The sequence below is a fragment of the Leucopleurus acutus genome (genome assembly GCF_964270905.1).
Source record: "Leucopleurus acutus genome assembly, chromosome: 8".
Taxonomy (NCBI): domain Eukaryota; kingdom Metazoa; phylum Chordata; class Mammalia; order Artiodactyla; family Delphinidae; genus Leucopleurus; species Leucopleurus acutus.
Genome location: NC_139151.1, coordinates 61378865 through 61399514, shown reverse-complemented (window position 1 = coordinate 61399514; position 20650 = coordinate 61378865). Strand labels below are relative to the sequence as shown.

General features: G+C 52.6%; 1 protein-coding gene across 1 annotated transcript in view; it reads right to left on the bottom strand.

Moving 5' to 3' along the window:
- Positions 1-20650, bottom strand: part of DNHD1 (dynein heavy chain domain 1) — a gene marked incomplete at both ends in the record, with an annotated part of 68257 nt that overhangs the window by 8326 nt on the left and 39281 nt on the right. The window contains 18 exon segments of the mRNA XM_082844993.1: positions 818-1289; positions 1506-1937; positions 2063-2245; positions 2495-2644; positions 6419-6521; positions 6618-6822; positions 7023-7231; positions 7425-9024; positions 10186-10474; positions 10705-10897; positions 11068-11245; positions 11446-14335; positions 14440-14537; positions 14845-14970; positions 16356-16563; positions 17100-17194; positions 17566-17764; positions 17866-17993. Coding sequence (XP_082701119.1) covers positions 818-1289; positions 1506-1937; positions 2063-2245; positions 2495-2644; positions 6419-6521; positions 6618-6822; positions 7023-7231; positions 7425-9024; positions 10186-10474; positions 10705-10897; positions 11068-11245; positions 11446-14335; positions 14440-14537; positions 14845-14970; positions 16356-16563; positions 17100-17194; positions 17566-17764; positions 17866-17993 — 7758 coding nt within the window.

Sequence of the window (20650 nt, the reverse complement as noted above, 5' to 3'; positions counted from 1 at the left end):
ATACTCACAACAATTTATGAGATGGGTATAATTAAGACCCTCATTTTATTGGCAAATACACTTGGGCTTAGAGAGGTTAAATACCTTGCCTGGGTCACACAGCTAGCAAAGGACAGATAATTGACCCAGATAGTCTGCTTATAGAGCCCCTGTTACAGACAAATTTATTATACACCTTCTATTCTAGATGTCTGTTGTTCTTACCAGTACAACCCTCAACTCCCTTCCCCTAGGAAATGCTCCCTCCGAGCTCTACCCAGATGGGTCCCTGATCCAAGCAGGACCAATAGAAATATTTCCCCAGAATTCCTGAAGATTGGATAAATTTGGGTAGTAAAGCTCTGAGTTGTAGTTCAAGTTTCTAATAGTGCTGAGCAGATCAGGATGCGGAAGATCACCGTCAGCCACGTAGATTCAGAATCATTGCAATATGGGCCCCAAAATGTAAATGTGACCTAATTTATTAATATCATGTTGGCTGGGGACTTCCCTGGTGGTCCAGTGGGTAAGACTCCGTGCTCCCAATGCAGGGGGCCCGGGTTCGATCCCTGGTCAGGGGACTAGACCCCGCATGCATGCTGCAGCTAAGATCCTGCGTGCCGCAACTAAAGATCCCGCGTGCCGCAACCGAGACCCGGCAGAGCCAAAATAAATAAGTAAATATTTTAAAAAAATATCATGTTGGCTGATGAAATCTGGGATACCCTGGCCATAAAAATTTAGTGTCTTCATTAGGAAAGGGAAGAGCACATGTGGCTGAGAGTGTTGGGCAGCTCAGACACCCAAGATGCACTGTGTTTACTCTCCCTGGCTTTACCTCTGTCTTTGGTGGGACCTGTGGCCGAGCATCCAGCCTCTTCTAGAGGCAGTGGATTCAGCCAGGTGAGGGCCTGGTTGCTGGGGTCAAGCAGCAGGGGCCAACGGCAACTGAAGTAGTGAGTGTAACTTCGCAGAAGAAGGCCTGCCAGGCGGGCTGACTTTGCCTGGGGCTTCAGGTCTCGGTCCCACTGTAACTGTTCCGATTCAGAGCTCAGCAAGGCCAGAAGGCTGAAGGGAGAGCGTGTGGAGAGCAGGGCTTTCTTTGGTGGCGTGATGACAGATTTCTGCATCTGCTTCAGTGCCTGTGCCACGTCATCTGGGCCCAGCGGCTCCTCACAGCCCCTGCAGAGAGCCAGCCACTTGTCGAGTAGCTCCTGGCGCCGCATTGGTGGGAAGGGACCCAGGTAGCTGATGGCAGCTGAACACAAGACAGCATCTCCGAACACAGTCGTGCAGTGTCCCTTCAACTTCTGGTGCGGAAGGGAAGACCGGAGGGTGTGTAGGCCAGCGGGGAGGGTAGAGGCAGAGGGTCTGGCAGAGACGGAGTAAGGCAGGGTGTGGAGGAAAGCGTGGCAAGGAGGGCAGAGTGGGACAGAGGAAGGCAGTGAGGGCACGGCGAGGAGCAGAGGAGTGGGACTGTGGTGCAGAAATGAACTTTAGGGGGCAGCCTAGGAGGGGCTGGCTACCTGGAGCTCTGTAGTCCAGGAGTGCATGGGCGTGAGCAGTGCAGCCTTGATGGGCCACTTGTGATGATGGCCACGCCGAGCCTGACCGAGTTTCTCTGCCACATGCTTGTGGGAAGCCTGGGCATCTTCCAGCTTCTTGGACAGGGCCAAACTGTACGCTAGGATCTCCTGGGCCTGCAACTGGTACTGGCCCAGGCGGGCCTGCTCCCGAGCCAGTGTCGCCTCCGCCTGCTGCAACAGCAGGCCCGTGGGCAGTCCTCGGCGCCGTGCCAGCCCGTAGTCCAGAACGGCCCAGAGCCAGGCTGCCAGCCGTGCTGCAGGTGTGCTCACTGCTCGCAAGGCTGCATCGCTCATGCCTGGAGCTTTCAGAGCTAGGTTTAACTTTATAATCTCTGAGTCTGTCATCTTCTCCTTAGGGAAGAACACCAGCTCCTGGGAGAGTGTGTGTTAAGAAGGGTGGGGGAAGACATAGGTGCTCTGAACCTTGCCCCACAGCCTTGCCAAGTCTCCCCTCCATGCCTCCACTATCCTCCTCCATGGCGCCCCACATTCCCTACCTGATAAAAGTCCTCAGTGCATAACAGCTGCTTGGCACTGGCCCAGCCTGTTTCACGGTGGAAGAGGTCACACAGAGCATCGGTCACCTGGACCACAGATTCTGGTGGCACTCGATAGCTCCGTATCTCCTCAAAGTCAGCCACCTGTAGCTGGCTCAGGGGCCCCAGGAATGCCTTGCTCATCTGAATGAGGAGAGATGGGCTCTTGAAGTGAGCTCCCAGAAAGTCCTCTTTCTTCAATGTATTTCCAGGAGGGATCATCTTCTCCTAGGGTCCCCAAAGGGACCACACCCCAAGCCATCTTATTACCTTTACCCCCTCCCCCGGGAGACTTCATGACAAGTCAACCCATCCTCTCCTCTGGGCATCCTGTGAGGGGTTGTCCTCTTCCAAGAGAGGAGCAGTGCAGGGCAGGCAGCAGGAAGAGCCCACCTGCTCCAGGAAAGCCTCATGCTGAGCCTGCAGGGCATCCCGCTGCTTGGTCAGTTTCTCAATGAGGTTCTCCTGCTGCTGACACCCTGCCAGCTGCCGCTTGTACAGAAGCTTGTTTTGGTCTAGCTGCTGATGCAGTCTGCCGAGGCTCTGTGAACAGAGTTCAGGCTCTGTAGCTCTAGATCCCGGGCCAGGTGGGAAGACCCCAAGGGAAGACCCCATGGGCCTGGACTCAGGCATACTCCTCACTCGATAGTCAGGGTGACCAAGTTGAACTCCACATAGGCCACAGATACATGCTGAGCTCTGAAAGTGTCATTTTCTTATCTGTGAGTTATACATCTAGTAATGCAGCCCCGAGTGGGTGGGTGCTTCTCCTGACCTACCATACAGGCCCAGGAAATCTGAATACAAAGCCTACACACTTAACCACTGGGCTACACTCTTCATCTTACTTGACCCATCAGTGGCATTTGCCGCAGAAGGCAGCTCCTCCCTCTTGAACATTCTCCTCTCTTGACCTTCATGAGCCCATGTTCTTCTTTGTCTTTCTCCAACTTCTGTGGCTGCTCGTTCTCAGTCTCTTCCGGTGCCATCCCTTAAATATTTCTCAGAAATGTTTTCAGGGCCCCCGTCTCTTCTCAGCCTACACTTCTGGGCATCCTCCTTAATCTCATGTCTCTGATTACCACTTATACCTTAACAACTTCCAAATCTGTATATCTAGCCAGATTCTTTCCCAAGACCCACACCCCCGTATCCATCTGCTTAGTGGGAATCTCCTCTTTGGTGTCTCACAGGCCCCTCAGACTCCACGTGTCCAGAAGTGAACGTATTAGCTGTGCCTCGTCAGATCTCTTGCAATCTTACTCATCTGTTCGTGTGTTCTTTTCTCAGAGAACTGCGGCAAAGTACATGGAAGTTTCCCAAGGAAGAAACCTAATTGTTACCCTGACTCCATCTCTTCTAGTCCCCCAAACCCAACCCATCTTCAAGGCCTTTTGGTTCCACCTCCTAAACGTCTCTCGTATCTACTCCCATCCCCAACGCCATCATTCACGCTCATGCTCTCTCACTCCTGACCTTCTGCACTGGCTTCCTAACTCCTACTCCCATCCTCTAACTGGCTTTTCATGCTGCAGCCTAATTGGTTTTCTCAAAGCCAAATACCATATCATCAGGTCCCTTAACACTTTCCACTTTTTTCATTTGGTTTACAATGCCTCCATGACCAGGAGGCCTCTACTCATCTTTCCAACCTCATTTCCTTTTCCTCTCCCAGCACTCTGCTCTCCAGCCATTCCTGACTTTCAGCTCCTCCAACGTGACACACATCCTCTTGCCTGTGGGCCTTTGCACCTGCTGTTACTTCAGCCTGTGACACTCTTCCCAAACCCTTTTATACGTAATCTTACCTAACCTTCAGGTATGGACCTTGATACTTCATTCATTCGTTTACATATTTAAGGAATGCTTTTGAACACCTGCCATGTTCTACACGTGCCTCTGTGTTACATACTGTGTGGCACTGTGTTTTCTCTAGAAAGTCTTTCTTGATACTTCAGAGTATCTTGGACTTGCTGGACTTGCTGGACTTGCAGAGTATCCTGGACTTGCTCTGTCATAACACACTGTTTTGTAATCGCCTGCATGAGCCTATATCTTCCAGTAAACTAGGCACCACGAAGGCAAGGGCAGTGTCTTATCTTTCTTATTAGGAGGCAATCTAATACATGATAACATTTATCGGGCTCTTGCTATGTGCCGGCACTTTGAAGTGCTTTACATGTAAGATCTCATTTAATTCTCATCCTAACCTCTCTGGATCTGAGTTTTCTCATCTGTAAAACGGAAGAAAGGATGGCCTCCATAGAAAAGTTGAGGCGAAAATTCTGTCTACCTATCTAGATGTAAGCATAGATGTAGACATGGACAAAAATATTAATGAGTGCTCGGACAAAAAGTATGGAGTTCAATTAAGTTTTCTGAGTACAGTAATAAATAAATGAACCAACTGAATATGAGAGGGAAAAGAGATGGAGGGGGCCAGAATGACTCCTGGGATTTAGCTTAATTCACTAAGTGGATGGTGGCCATTTCCTGAGGTAGACAACGTTGAAAGAAGTACACACCATTATGGCTGTTGAGTGAATGCCCCTGAGCCTATGAAAATCTCATATCCAGATTTGGGGGTTCTTATGTTGTGTTCTGATGCAACTGACCCAGGGATCAAAGAATAATAACGTCCCTAAGCCATATCAACAATTCCTGGTATTATCCATTTTGGGAAAACGTAAGGCCCAAGACAAGAAACTGGAATTTGGAAAACATGGGAAAGAGGACTCCTGTGCATCTATGAACTTCTCAATTTTTTTGCATCTCAACTGAGTCTTCATGTTTCATCTAAGCTAGTGATCCTCTGTGGCTGATGGTAGGCGGGCACCAGTACTATGAGGACTGCACAGGACACATGTGGAGTAGATACGTGCACTTAGACACAATGTAAGCCATGCCCCTGGAGTTGCGCAACACTGGATGACAGCCCTGAGGGCACCCATCAGAAGAGGCGGGTTAGGCATTGGGAGCTGGAAGCCCTGAAAGTCCAGTAGAAAGTAACTCAGATTATCTGCTCATAAGTTGATCACTAGTTTACTTCACTGTAGTTATCCCTGAAACTTCATCAAAAAGTCTTGCGGAAAAAAAAAAAAAAAAAAAAGTCTTGCGTAGGGCTTCCCTGGTGGCGCAGTGGTTGAGAGTCCACCTGCCGATGCAGGGGACACGGGTTCGTGCCCTGGTCTGGGAAGATCCCACATGCCGTGGAGCGGCTGGGCCCGTGAGCCATGGCTGCTGGGCCTGTGCGTCCAGAGCCTGCGCTCCGCAACGGGAGAGGCCACAACAGTGAGAGGCCCGCGTACCGAAAAAAAAAAAAAAAATCTTGTGTAGCAGGAAGGAAAAAGAAAATGCAATTTCAGAATTCCTCTTATTAAAAACAAAAGAAAAAAGTCTATTTATTTTAGGAAAACACTATTAACTAAGAGTGTTTGACTACAGGAGGTGTGATGACCCCATTGCTACCAGTTTTAGCCAGATATGAGCGGTTTGTTTATTCAAAGAAGAAAATTGCTCTGTATAAGAAAGCAACAGGATTTAGGGTTTGGACTAGAAAGAAAAATCTCTTATTACATGAGCACTGTATTTGGGGAGCTCTAAAGGGAAAGTGGGGTGGCTGAATAGCATTGCGGAACAGTATTGTGGAGATGGGAGGAGGATAGAAAAGTCCGTCACTAGCAAATGCCCTGTAGAGGAAGGTGACAGAGAAAAATTCAGGACACTGAGGTCTAGTATGCGATTTAATCTATTTCTGGCTCTGTTCTAGAATGTAAATGGCCCCCACAGCCATCTCCCACCCGCTGTACATAACAGTGTATATTTTTATATATACAGTGTATATATTTGTGTATTTGGTGCTTTTGTGGAAGGAAGCCGTGCAGGGACAAAGCAGCATGGGAAGAGAGGACAGCTACAGGAGGTGTGCCAACTAGCAGTGATAGAGAATCCAGGAGAAAAGAGGATTACAATGAGAGGGGACCTTGAGGATGTAATCCTGCCCCATCCCCAACGGGGATCTCTGGAGAGCTTGGGGAGCATACTGAAATTCACACAGTCAAGGTACCAGGGACAACAAGAAGCGGACACTTGGGTTTCACGTGTTTAGAGGAACCAGCCCGATCTCAGCTGTGCCATGGGGAACTTTGAGCCTGAGCTCTAAAGGAGGAGGTGGCAGGAATTAGAGAGATCCCCTGGGGAAAGGGGGACTCTCAGGAGACAAGAACTAAGGTTCAGTCTGTATGGTTCCTCCAAAGTCCCCGTTTGGGCTCCCGCTTTGACCCTACTGTGCATGCCTCAAAATCCTCTCCCCTTTACCTTGCGGGAGTCTTTCAGCTGCTGCTCCAAGCTGACGACCAGGTTGGCGTGGGCACTGTGCTGCTCAATCAGCATCCTCAGAATTCCCAGGGCATCCTGGATCCTGAAGACACAGTGTGCCAGTGAGTGGACCTGAGGGAGCAGAAGGAGGTACTGAGGGAGCAGAAGGAGACACAGGGGAGGGAATGGGGCCACTCACCACTGGGCCTTGTTCTTAATCTGCAGGGTCATCTGTTGCTGCAGCAGCAAGAAGTTGTCCAGGAAGTCCAGGAAGGTCTTGGGGGTGACGAGAGGCAATTCCGGGCACAGGTGCCCGTGGTAGCTGGCAGCCGAAAGGTGGATGAGAGCCATGGATTTGGCCACACTGGGAATTGAGGCCTGAAGATCTGGGCACTTCAAGAAGTCTGCAACAGGCATGGCTTTAGCCTGGACTTGTGAGTTCGTAGGGGAAGAAATGACAGAGACCCTCTCTCCTGGCTCAGGAAGGAGAGCAGAAAAGGTGAAGGGGGCTCAACTAGGTTCTGGAGAGAGAGACTGACCTAAGTAATAATCCTTTTTAGAACCTGGTCAAGATGAGTGGCAAGGACAGGTAAAAAGGGCTCACCGTCATCAAGGGGTGGGCTCTGAGCCCCCTCCAGATGGTGCTGGGCCACACTGACCAGGGAATCTTGGTCCCAGGGTTCGTAGCAGTCGGTGCTGGCGATGGCCAGTTGAAGGAGCCTCAGGAAAAGGGTGGAAGGCAGCTGTTTGTGGGCCTGGTCATCTCCGATCAGGATGAACATGTGCAGGTGGCTGCACACCTGCTGGTAGAACCTGTGGGGCAGGAGCTCAGATACCGTCCTCCCCTTTATCCCTGTTTGCCCATCGAGGCCCCCATCCCAACCTGACGCCTCAGCCCTGCTCTCTGTGCCCTCACATCAGCCCTTAGGTTGTGTGGGGGATTTGGGCCTTTGGCCAGGGTGGGGCAAGGGCAGAGCAGCCCCTAGCTTGGGGTTCTGGGCCTCACCTCTGCAACAGCATTTCCTTCTTGACGTTCTGCCTGACACTAAGGTTGTCCCTGGGGAGATGTTCTTCAATGTTGTCCAGATCTGCCTCTGTGTACTGGTCAGGGAACCTGCCTGAGGTTGCCAGGGCCAGCAGGCGATGAAGGGTAGTGAGATCCACACCCTTGGGCACCAGCAGGGCCACTGGCTGGCCTAACACGCCAGCATGCCAGCTGGCATCCCGCAGACACTGGAGAACGGCCTCCTCTGATCCACGTGGCAGATGGAAGAGGCGGGCCTGACAAATGCTAGCAGCCAGAGTGACGGCAGTACGGCGCCCAGTCCCCTGAGCCCCCGAGAGCAACAGGCCATGCTGCCTGGGCCTGGCTAGCACCCGGACCAGGCGGGCCACATGCCGGGCCATGGAGCGGCACCGGGCCAGGTGGGGGCTCAGCTTCAGCTGCGCAGCTGATGTGGCCAGCTGCTCCTCCAGGCTCACCCACTGCCGTTCCACGTACAGGTTGGAGCTCTCCGAGTTGGACCGCAGTGTCAGTTCCTGACTGAAGACCAGGTCTGAGGGCTTTTCCTGGGGGCAGAGCAGTAGCACCGGGAGCAACAGCGGGGAGGTCACATCTACCTGGCTTGTCTTCTGCCACCAGTTCTTGGCTCTATTATTCAGCTGGAGTTTGCAGTTGGAGGTCCTTGTGCCTTCCTCCTGGCTTATCTTCTGACTTAGGCTCCCTGTGGCCACCCTCTTTACTGGTGCTCTGGACGGCGCTGAATCATTGGACACGGAGCCTGTGCAGACCTGCAGGCCGTACGGGTCCTCGTCCTCCTCGGTCTCACTGCCGCTGTCGCTCAGGTCCCCCCACTGGTCCAGCTCCCCTTCGGACTCCACTCCAGGCACCTGCTCTTCCCCCTCCTCCTCCTCGTAGCCCTTGCCCAGGCTCGGGGGCGCTGGCCCACAGCAGAAAACATTCTGAGCTACCTCTAGGAGCAGGTTGGCACAGAAGGAGCGTTCCCCGGGGCTGCTCAACCGGTCACAAAAGGTTCTCTGTGCCTCATGCAACCAAAGACGCACTATGTTGCACGTGGCCATCGTGACTGCCAGGCGGGTGCCGCATAGGCCGGACACCTGGCGCAGGTGCTCCTGGTGGCTGGGACAATCCACAAAAGCCCGGGAGCCCACCCTGATGGGCAGCAGCTGCAGGCTGCCCAGCAGCTGGCTCACAGAGTGCAGGGAGAAGCGGTAGTGTGGGCGGAGGGGTGAGGGCAGAAAGCGCTTGCGCACCGCCTCCCAGGCCTCCACCGACGCCTGGACCAGGGCTCTTGCTAGAACACTCTCCCGCTCCACAGAGGGGAAGCTTTCGAGCCAGGCCTGGATGCTGGGCACATGCCTGCTCAGCAGCGTGGCCAGGGTCACGCTGCCCAGGGCCAGCACGGTGAAGAGCCGAGAGAGGCGTGGGCACAGCGGGAGCTCGCAGAAACCTGGCACTGTGGCAGTGGCAAGGAAGTTGACTATAGGCTGCAGCGTCTGCACTTCCAAGGTGCTGTGGGCGTACACAGTGCCATCTATGGCCTGGCGCAGAGTCTCCAACACCGGCTGACAGCTCTTCTCTGGGTCTGTGGGCCGTGAAGAATAACAGAGAGAACAGGCGTTAAGTCCGCATGACAGTGTCACCCCACTCTTCCTCTCCCTGCCTCACTGGGTCTGCTCCTGGCACACACGGGGTTCTAAGGAATTTTATGCATCTGGTGTGTTGGGACTTGGTAAGTTCTTCTCTCTCCCTTGCACTCTCCTTAGGAGTGAGTGACTTTTTTCCCCCTCTTCTGCCCCAAATCCTACCTCTAAGACCAATTACATATTCCTTAATTGAAGGTTAATGAGTAGGAAGGTTTGGAAACCGAGACTGGTGGAAACATGCTCAGAGTGGGATGGAAGAGGCAGGCTAGTAAACGTACAGTCATAAAACCATATTTGTCATAGATTTTTGTACAGAGCACAGGATGAGTATCGAACCTAGCCTGGAGGCCCAGACCTCCTGGAGGAGATACTGCCTGAGATTATTTGTAAAGAATAAGTAGGATTTAGCTAGATAAATGCAGGAGAGAAGGCCGAGAGGATGGCGATCCCAGAGGCTAGAGGAAGCCTAACTTATTGGATGCCTGCGTTACAAAGTTGAATCCAGTTAGAGGACAGAGCATAAAAATCTACAGAAGAAAGACTCATCACAAGAAACCTAGAAGAGCATTTGCCAGAGCTCCCGGTAATGACTGCCTGAACCAGGGAAGATGGAATGGAAATAGGTGGAGAGGTTTGAGAGATACTTGGGAGGCAAAATGAAGACACATGGTGACTGGATATTGGTGAGGGAGGGGAAGATGTCAACAAGATTTCTGGCTACAGTGACTGGATGGATGGTGGTACCAGGTACTGAGAGGGCACGTGAGAGCAGGGTTTTGGGGGAGGATGATGAGTTCAGAGTTGGATCCGTGGTGTCAATGGGACAACCAGGTAGAGACATATAGCAGACTGTTAGATAAACAGATCTGGTGCTTAGAAGGGGATCTTGGAGACGGAGATTTAGCAGTCAGAGCATAGAGATGGTGGATGAGGCCACGCAAAGGACAGGATTATTCAGGGAGCGTACGTAGACTGAGAAGATATTAAGAATGGAACACTGAAGTTTGGTCTGTAGGTATATGTTTGAGAGTCGAATATTGCTAGGGCTTTTCCAGTCTCAAGAGACGACAATGACACCTTCCCTCCTCCCAGCTCCTCACCGGAAGCAGCCAGGTGCAGATCTTCCAGCAGGAAGAGGAGAAAGCCTTTGCAGTCCACGTGCTGCCCAGGCCACGGGCTGGCTTGTGATTGGCCCTGGACCCCCCGGCTCAGCAGGAGGCGAAGGTGGGTGGGACTGACGGCAGGGTGGATGGGGCTGGACACGTAAGGGTGCTGTGGCTCCACTAGCACGTGCACAAAGGCTGACTTCCCCGTGGCTGCCTCTCCAGCCAGCAGCACCGGGTGTCCCTCTGACAGAAGCAGGTCCACCACGTACAAGAGCCGTTCGGTCTATAGGACAGGAGCAGGGCTTACTGTGGCAGCTCCAGGTTAGCACAGCAATCTAGCCGAAAGTAAAGGTCTAGGAATCTTGTATTAAAGCTGTATTTGCAGAACACTGCATGCATTCTGGAGACTGTGAAAACATTTCAAGGAACGGGAGCAGGTAGGCCTAGGACATGGACCGCCCCAGGATATCTCTTTGAGCCCCAGCCCCAGCTACTGCCCCACTGTCCTCACACCTGAGGAGAAGGGTTGAAGGTGCCCTGAGTTCCCTTGATGCGGCTGCGCAGGTATTGGCCAGTGAAGGGGGCCAGCGTCCCATCTTCAGGGCATACATGTAGATCAAACACCAAGGCTGAGGCTGGTAGCTCAGGGTAGTTGGAGAGGCAGCTAATAGAATCCCTCAGGAAGGTATCAAAGAGGGGCCAGAGCCTGCTCAGATGGACATACAGGCAAAAGTGTCAGACGGTTACAACAGTTCCATTTGCGATACACTCACACACTCCACCCTCCCCCAACAATGTCACCTGGGTTTTGACTCCCATGGGCCACTCACTCCATCTCAGCCCTCTGCATGCCCCATCCCCCATCCCTGTAGATACCTGGAGGGAAGGTGGGCTCCAAAGCCCCAGATCAAAGCAAAAAGAAAGCTGCTGACAGCCAGCAAGTGCTCCCTGCGCTTACGAGGCACAGCGTCACTGTCAACCTGGTACAGGCGCAGAGAGCTGCTTTTCGAGGACTTGAAGCTTCGGGCCACAGGGTCACTATAGCTGAGGTCCTCTGCAAAGGTCACCACGGCCAGAATCGGAGCCCCAGGAGGAAAAAGGGGAGGGAGTTGGGGGAAGAGAGTAGGGGTTGGCTATTACTTTTCACTTTCAGTCCCCAGGCCCAAGTCCACCTAAGAACCTGGGCCACAGGCTCGAGCTATATCCCAGCTATCCTCAAGGCCACATAGCTCTCACATCAGCCCTTCCCTTCACCTGGGATATGGGCCTTCTCCTTCTCATCTGTGCGCAGGTGTGGGTCAAGCAGACAACGCAAGATGCGGGCCAAGCTGGTGACTTCAGCCACACCTGGGCAAACGGCCTGCTGCCCATGTACCTGCAGCAGGGAGCTGGCACCCTGGCAGGTGAGGAATCGGAACGTTGCAGGCACCAGCACTTCTGCCAGGTGGTTGAGCTCAGTGACAGTCTGGAGCTGCAGGTGGTACTCCTGGGGCAGGGCTGCCATCAGGGCGCTCAGCATAGCCTGCCAAGTCTGCTCCCCACGGCACCAGACTAGGGCACAGCGGCCCACCGCTGTGGGAGACATGCCTGTCGCATCTCCCACCTCCATCAGAAGAAAAGTACCTGGGGGTCGTGCTATTTGCTGACCATTGGGGAGGCTAAGCTGGGGGGGGTCACCCAGGAGGCAAGTGATGGAGTCCAGCCAAGCACCACCGGAAGCCCCATCGCATATTATCCAGTGATGAATCCCCACTGATTCCTGCACCTGCCCCCTTGCGCCCACAGTCTTACACCGACTGGCTTCACGAAGCAGCCTGGGGAAGACACCGTGGTTCCAGCAGGGGCCCTCCAGCCACCCCAGGAACTCCTGGGGGCTGAGGACACTGGGATACAGGTGGGTAATTTCCACAGGCTGGCAGCAGCTCTGGGTCAAGGGGTCCTCCATGGCTGCCAACCAATTCTGGATCTTAAATAAGCTGCGCCAACATGTGGTCTTGCCACTGCCTGCGGGGCCCAGGAGCAAGACACCTGAGGCCTGGCCCAGGGCCTGACTCAGCTGCTCCAGGGACCCCAGAATATCAGGGCTGGGATGCAGGCCTCCTTGCTGCAACTCCTCCACCAGCAGTGAATTCCTCAGCCCGGGGGCTATAGGCTCTGCCAGCACCTCGCTGGCGGCAGGGAAGAGCCCACAGAGCAGCTCTTGGAGGTTGCGCAGGTGGACCCCATCCGGGATGCTGAACAGCGGGGAGCGCAGCAGGGCGCGCAGTAGGGCGGCCTCCTCGATGGCGGCTAGGCTGCAGGGCTGCTTGGACTTGGGATCCCCCTTGGTCACGTTTAGAGCCTGTATCATGTCTTCCAGCACCTTCTTGAGCAGGGGCAAGCGGCAGGGCGGGGGCCTAGACACCAGCTCACGCTCAAGGAAGAAGAATTTGGATAGCCGGGTAGCCATGCGGGAGGCGTCCCGTATCCCCGCACCCAGCAGGGTCAGCTCTGCCACTTGCCGCAGGTCAGGCAGTGTCAGTGCCACAGGCCTCAGTAGTTGGCGCAGGTTGGCAGGCACGGCAGGGCTCAGGGCACGCAGTGTCAGGAGACAGCCGTAGCCGAGGCGCACGTCCACGCGATGTTTCTCAAAGAAGCCGCTGCCGAGGAGCTGGGGGTGGGCGGGGTCAACGGTGCTGGTACTTCGGGAAGCTTCCTGGTACAGTGGGGCGTAGAGGTGGCGCAGTTTGGCCAAGCGCTGGCCCAGGGCAGAGAGTAAGCCAAGGGGCAAGCGCTGAGCTGCTTCTAACAGGAGCCAGGCACCACCCTGCAGGGCACCGTTCAGGTAATTGCTCAGGCTTTGGGCCTCTATCTGAGGCAAGCAGGGCACCACCACCAGCTGGCGCCCCAGGGCCTGCGCTAGCGTCTTCACCATAGCTGCCTTGCCCACACCATCAGGGCCCAGTAGGGTCCCACAGGCCACCTCTTCCAGGGCCAATAACAGCACTAGGGCCGGCCGCTCAGGAAGCAGGCTGGGTAGAGACCCCAGTCTGGGACCCAGGTACTCGTAATTGTACAGGAAAGACCGACCCAGCACATCTATCCAGCATGCAGCTGGTGACAGAGAAGTCTCAGTAGGTGCGAGAGACTTGGGACTCTGCAGGGGGCTTTGGGGAGCGGTGTGGGGTGAAGCCAGGCGGTACTTGAGTTGGCGGGCCCAGTGGAAGTCCGTCAGATCACTGACCTGGCGTTCCTGCAGCAGCTGTGCTATATCCCGGTGAGTCACTGTCATGACCAACAGGGCACTGAGCAGGCTGGTCTGGCGGACAGAGGGCAGGGGCTGCTCACCCCGAGAGGCCCTCCGGGCCCGCAAAAAATTCACCAGTACGTCAAGCTTGCGCACGTGCATGGGGACTGCGGCCGGGGCCTTCCCTTCAAGCAGAGCCTCCTCCATGTTGGCCCGCCATACCACCTCCTCTGCCACCAGCACACACTGCCACGGGAAGGCCTGGACTAGGTCCAGCCAGTGCTGGACATACATCTGCGGGGGCGACTGGCTCTGCTGGGGCAGCTGCCTGAAGGCCTTGTCTAGGGACGGGCCCAGAGCAAGACGGGCAGCCACACAGTCCTGCAGCAAGTGCACCAGGGCCAGACGCAGACCCTGCTCCAGGGAGGCCAGCCACCTGGGGAGATCTGAATGCAGAGGAAGGGACCCCGGCAGCTTCACCTCCTCCCCACCTGCCCCGAGCACTGCAAGCGCCTCCACCTGAGTCTGTGGGCTTGGGCTTGACTCCCGGTCATCCGTGTTTCTATCAGTTCGGCTGGACTGGAAGCTCACGGCATGCACGTGAGGAAAACAGCGTCGTGCCCATAGCTGGGCCTCACAGGACTCCAGCGGGGCAGCTAGCAGGGCCACCAGCTCACTGCCACTGAGGAAGAAGAGGCGGGGGAAGTGAGCACATATGGCATAGAGCACGCTCTCCAGAGCCACGATGATGCCCTCCAGCTCCACGGAGCCCGCTTGCAGCAGCTGTTGCAGCTGCTGGCCTTGGAAAGAAGGGCTCCGCTTGGCACTGGGCACTATAAGTGACAGAACCAGGGGGTCAGCTACAGAGAGCCTCATCAGGGTCCGATACTGTTCGTCCACAGCCTCGAAACGGGAGCGCTGTGGTGAGAGAGAAGGTGAGAGTGAGGGCGGCATCCCCCTCCCGCCCTGAGCCCCACTGTCCAGTAGCACTTGTCCACCCTGCCACACACCCCCTTCCCTACCAGGTCAGAACTAGGAAACTGGATCTTCATCTCATGCAGAACTTTATTCAAAAAGATCCACTTCTGCTGGAAAGTCACCCACACCTGCAGCAGGGCACCTGTGAGAAGCAGCCAGGGGAACACTGGAGGGAGACTAGGGTTCCAGCTTCTGCAAGGGGGTCCAGCCTGCTCCTGCCCTCTTGGGATGCCCCACTCCCAAAAAACTCTGCTCAGCAGGACCCAGGGACCTTGCTCGAAGGAGAGAAAACCTGCAGCGTGAATAAAGACCTGGTCACTTCAGCCCAAGAAGTGGCCCTGGAGGAGGTCCTCACTCTGTCCTCACCCACCCCCGACCTCTCTCCCCATCCCTCTGGGCCATCTCACCTCAGGACCCACCCATCAGCCCAGCTAGAGGCCTGCACTCACTCAGGCCATGCATGATAGTCACCCACTCCAACGCCATTTTGTTTAAGTCTCCTGACTTCTGGGTGGCCAGGAACTTGAACAACACCTGAAGACTTTCCTGGATAGAATCCTGCAGGTTGCTGTAATCTAAGGAAGAGTGGGCTCGAGCTGAGCTGAGCTGGCAGTCAGATGGGGCAAGGGCAGGGGTGACTGATACCCAAAATACACTGAAACTCACAGATCTCAAACTACTCTCTAGAAGACACAAACTTTTTTGCTTCTACTAGTTGAACCTAGTATGCTCACCAAGAGTCAGAGTGTGTTTGCAAACTTGTTTACGTGAGTTCCGTTTGTGTGAGTTATAATTTTAATTACAGAATTTAATCTTATATCATGTTAACCACTGAAATATGGGTGGCAAAATAGTTGCTGGTTCTATGGAAACTATGGAAGGGCTTCAGTAAGCCAATAAAAACATGATATTAAATTAGATATAGGCAAGGCGATTTTTTAAGATTGTGAAATTATAATAAAAATCTAGAAAAGTTCTGGATTCAGATAGCTTTACAAATGTCCTCACGTCACTTCTCAACTTTACAGAAACTGAAAGTGGAAATAGCAGATGATGTATTAACGCAAGAAAGGCAGTGAGGAGCTTCTATCACTTGACTGCAAATCAAAGAAAACCTCGTCTTTAGATTAAAAGGTTAGTAAATAAATGTACATTATATGATTTAAGCTAAAATAAAAATCTTAAGCCATGTATGCATATTTTATGATTTCCCTGTTTAACTAACTTTTTGAATTTGCCAGTTGGGTTTCAATTAGGCTGGATAAGAGAATTTCTCCTTTACTTGCCTAATTGTACCATCTTGAGTGCCCGTACATATGCTGCTCCCTGTGAGTGGCATGCCCTTCTCCCCTTGCAAACTTGGCAAACTCCTACTCCTTCAGAAGTCAGAATGAGGCCTTTGCCTAAGGGAAGGGAAGATTTCTCTAACTCTCCCGGTCCTTTGATGTTGGTCCTCTTTCTGAGATGCTACTGCCCTCAGTTAGGTGCTCTCTCATGCACCTGTCTCTGTTCTCTTGTCCCTCTCTCACTGGACTGGGAGTCCGCAAGGGATGGGACTTCGGTCTGTAACTCTCAGAGTCCCCTGCATTTGGTTCAGAAGAGGCAGGTGAGTTTGATGAGGGAATGACAAAGGAATTAATGAGTGGGTCCAGTCTAGAGGACAGAGCATTGAAAGCTGGAGAGACGTGACCACGAGGAATTTCTTAGCACACCCAGAAAGGGGAGGACCTTTGCTGAAGAGGCCAGGCATTGGGTGGGAGGGAGTGGATGGGGGGCTCCCAAGAAGATTAAGACTGTACGAGGGCTACATGGAAGATATTGTCTCAGAACAGACTGATGGCTCAGGCTGTCCAGGGGGGAGGGGGCCCTGGCTAGAGAAGCCAGATCTGGCAGGGCTTGGGGGATGAATACGTTCCCCAGCAGCAGGGGCTTTCACTGGGCCACGAGGGCTGGGTCTCACCTGAAAGGATGAAGGTGCCACTATCCTTGCCCACCACCTGCCACTGGGGGCTGCGGGGCGCTTGTCTCTTGGAGCGCTCTGAAGCTGGGGGCTTATACGGCACGTGCAGGATGAAGTTGAGCAGTCGCAGCTGTCGTGCCTCCCAGGCCCGCTGCAGCTGCAGTAGGGCCTCCTGGGCACGAGTCCGTATGTTTTCACACCGCCAGATCTGGAACAGTTGGGTCTCAGGAACCAGGACTGGCTAATGGCTCAGGGGATAGCCTTGGAGCTGGGACTCAAGGGCCAGGGCCCAGGAGAGTGGAGGTCTCAGAGATGGAGAGTGGGACCATCAGGCTTCAAAGACAGGCTACCAGCATCACACTGTGACCTAGGGCTGCTGCCCTGAAACCCACTTTTTTGCAAGGCTCCAGCTGAGCAGACAATGCCTCAGTCAGCTCATGCTCTTTTGGGCCAGGGGACATCTGCCATCCTGTGTGCCCACAACTTCAGGGCTGCCACCCATTTCCTTCCCCTGGGAGGGAAGGGACATACTTTCCGTCACAGAGCGTCTGGAACTAGCCATCAGATCCCCATACCCTCCAGGCAGGCTAGCAATCTCAACCCCACCCCACTACAAGCCAACACCCACTGTCCCCCTTGTCTCAAGGGGCTGCTAAGCCTTAACTGGCTCTATTAGAGCTTAGCAAACAGGCCCTGGGCTTGGACCACCTTTCCTCTGTGGGCGCAGAGCGGGGGTGAGCCCACCTGGTTGATTCGATCTGTAAACTCCAGCAGGGGACAAGAGAGCAGCTGGCCCACTGTTAGGAGCTCTATGTTGTGGAGATCGCCTAACCCTAAGTCTGGAGGGGGAGGGACAACAAGTCAGAGCAGCTCTCGGTCTTTGGCAGAGTCCAGCCCAGCCCAGCCCAGCTCCCAGACAGCATGACACAGAGGCAAGGGCCCAGAACCTAAGGTCCAGAGCACAATTCAGTCCAGAGGTAAGACTACAGCCCAGCGCAGCCCAAGTCAGCAGAGAGGACCCACATGGTAGTGTGAGAGGTTAAGAATGTTTGTCCCTGTGGGGGAAAGGAGGCTGTGGTCCATGAGGGAAGGCCAGGGCAACCTGGGGAGGAAAGGTGTTTCCAAAAAGAGCAATAGGGAACTTAGTTGTCCCATTGTTCAAACCCTACGTCCTTCCCTTCCCCTCCCTTCTGACTCTACCCAAACCCACCTCGCAGGAGGGCTTGGAAGTTGACGTTCTGCAGCTGGAGGCTGCCCAGCCTGGTGAGCAATGGCAGGAGGCTGCAGAACTCCTCCAGCACGTGCATGCAGCGCTGCAGAACTGGGCTGTGCAGCCCCGGGGTTGCACTCATCTGGGCCGCCTCTGTCAGCCAGCCATCTGTCTTCTCCTGGGCCATAGCCAGATTGAACTGTAGGGAGAAAGGCACATTGGCAGCTGGAGACCCTTCCCCACCCCGACCCATGCAGACTCTCCACTCCCAGGCAGGGGGTCCAAGGAGGGTGTCAGCACCTTGGCAAAAGCCATGCACTTCCATTCGCTGATATTTTCAGAGACGACTCGGTACAGGTGCCAGATGCGCTGCTGCTGCACAATAGGACGGGTCCCACAGGCTGGCAAGGGCACAGGACTCTCGTCCCCTGTGGGATAGGGCTTGATGAGGCCTGGGCTATGTGCAGGGCTGGGGGTGGGGGCATGATGGGGGATGGTCAGTCAAGAGCCCATAATGACAGAAGGGAGGGTCCTAAAAGTGCCAGGGACGGGGCGGGTGTGGTTGTCCAAAATTGTTCAGTACAATAATCCAAGGGAGAGTTAGTCCAAGGAAAGAATATCTAGGAAAATGTGATAGTGATGCAAGGGAAGGATTCCTCTTCTATTAGTCTCTGTCTCACTTATGCCACTCTGGCCACACCACACTCTTTACTGTTGCTCAGATACACCAGGCATGCTCCCTCCTGCTGAGGGCCTTTGACGGGCAGTTCATTCTTCCTGGAACACACTTCCCCTAGAAAACCACATGGCCCGCTCCCTCACCACATTCAAGTCCTTGCTCAGGTATCACCTTCCGAATGAGGCCTACGCAGCCCACCTCATTAAGAACTGCTAGCCACCCTCCCTGGCATTCCCAGCCCCTCCTAACCTGCTCTACTTTTTTTCTATACTGTTTACCACTTTCTAACATATTCCATCATTTGGTTATATTTTATGTTTATTATTTGTTGTCTTGCTCTCCCAGCTAGAACGTTCAGTTCATGAGGGCAAGGGTTTTGTCATTTGTTCACTGATATACTTCACGCATGGTGCACAGTAGGCACTCAACAAATATGTGTTGGACAAATGAATGAGTTCAGTGAGATGCATATGAGAAAGGATCTGGCCCACAGGGAGGACCGTGGGGCAAATGGTGACGCTCCCTATCGTGTCTGTCTCTGACCATTATTCCCTCCCTTCATCTCACAAGCTTCTGCGTTAGTTCTTAACCAAAATTTATATTTATTTTTGAGATATGTGTCAAAAATAATTTGTTATTAATAATAATTATAGTACTGAGGTTTGCAATTTACTTAAAAGACATCAGACCAGATTCAAGAATATTGCAATAAAACTGTCATCCTCATTCACTTGAATTCCACTGTACCTTCTTGAGTGACAGAAGAAGTGAAAAAGCTACACCCAAACGCTGAGAACCATGCATCTTACATGATGCGTCATCCACCATGGAGGTCTGAGAATCACGAGGCTATCAGAGCTCCGATCTAACCAAAAAACGAAACAAAACAGAACCCAAAACCCACACATACAAAGTAAATTAAACTCTTTAATAAAATCTTCCTTTGTCTGAACTCGAAAGATGCAGCTAGAAACCCATATAATCTTTTTTTTTTTGGCTGTGCCACGAGGCTTGAGGATCTCAGTTCCCAGACCAGGGACTGAACCCGGGCCAGAGCAGTGAGAGAGTTCCGAAGCCTAACCACAAGACCCCCAGGGAACTCCCCCCATATAATGTTTGATAGCAGTTGTCTTAACATTAAATATTGAGCAAGTAAAGAACTCTCTTTGTAAGAAGGAGCAGACATAGTATCTCCAGACACACGAGAAGATAAAGACAAATTTGAGGATTATCTATTTCGTAAATTCCATTGCATTTTAAAACTTTTTATTTGGAAATGCTATCCAACTTTTTAAAGTTGCAAAAAAAAATAGTAAAAAGAATTCCTGTATACCTTTTATCAAGATCACCTTTTGTTAACATTTTACCCATTCTCTTTACCATTTGTGTTTACATGCTCTGTGGGTGTCTGGGCAGGTGTGTACACACACACAAACGCATAATTCTTCTCTGAACTATTTAAACTAAGTTACATATATCATGTCCTTTTACCCCTGAATACTCAAGTGTGTATTTCCTAAGAAAAGGGATATTCTCTTCTACAACGTTGGTACAATTATCAACTTCATATATTACATGGATATAATACTTTTATCTGATCTACTGTCTATATTTCAGTTTTGTCAGTTGGCCTAGTAATGTCCCCTATAGCATTTTTTTCCCCTCAAGTACAGCAGCCAGTCTAGGGTCAAGTACCATATTTACTTGTCATGTCTCCTCAACTTCTTTTAATCTGGAACATTCCCCACAGTCTTTTGTAACATAGACATTTTTGAAGTAGACAGTCCCCTTTCTCCCTTTTTTGTTAACAGAAAGTTTCTTGCGTTGTGTTTGTATGCTTCTTTTCATGGCTGAGTTTGTAAAATCACTCCCAGCTGGACTGTTGAATCGGTAATGTTGTGTCCTCTGGGTATCACATCTGGAGGTACGTGATGTCCATTTGTGTCTCACCTGTCCCTCATTGGAGATATTAATTTTGATCACCTTCAAAATGTTGCTTAATTTCTCCACTGAATTATTACCTTTGCAACTAATAAGTAGTCTCTGAGGGAGACTCTCTTAAGACAGTACAAATATTCTGTTCCTTGTCAAATTTGCCCCCAAATTTGGCATTCATTGATGATCCCCTCACCCAATCCAGTATTTACCATGATGGTTGGCAAAATGTGATGTTCCCTCTCCAGCCCTCCCTTCACACTGCCCAGCTGGCTCTGGCATTCTACTATAAGCACAAGTCCTCATTTCTCCCTCACTGATTTATCACCTACTTAGTACTAGTATGGATAATACATTCCTGTTTTTTTCAGTAGTTTACTTTGTACTTACCCTGGTGGTCAAATTGTCCCAGATTTGTCCAGTTAGCATCCCTTCTGTGTCCTTGTGCCATGTCCCATCACTTTTATCAGG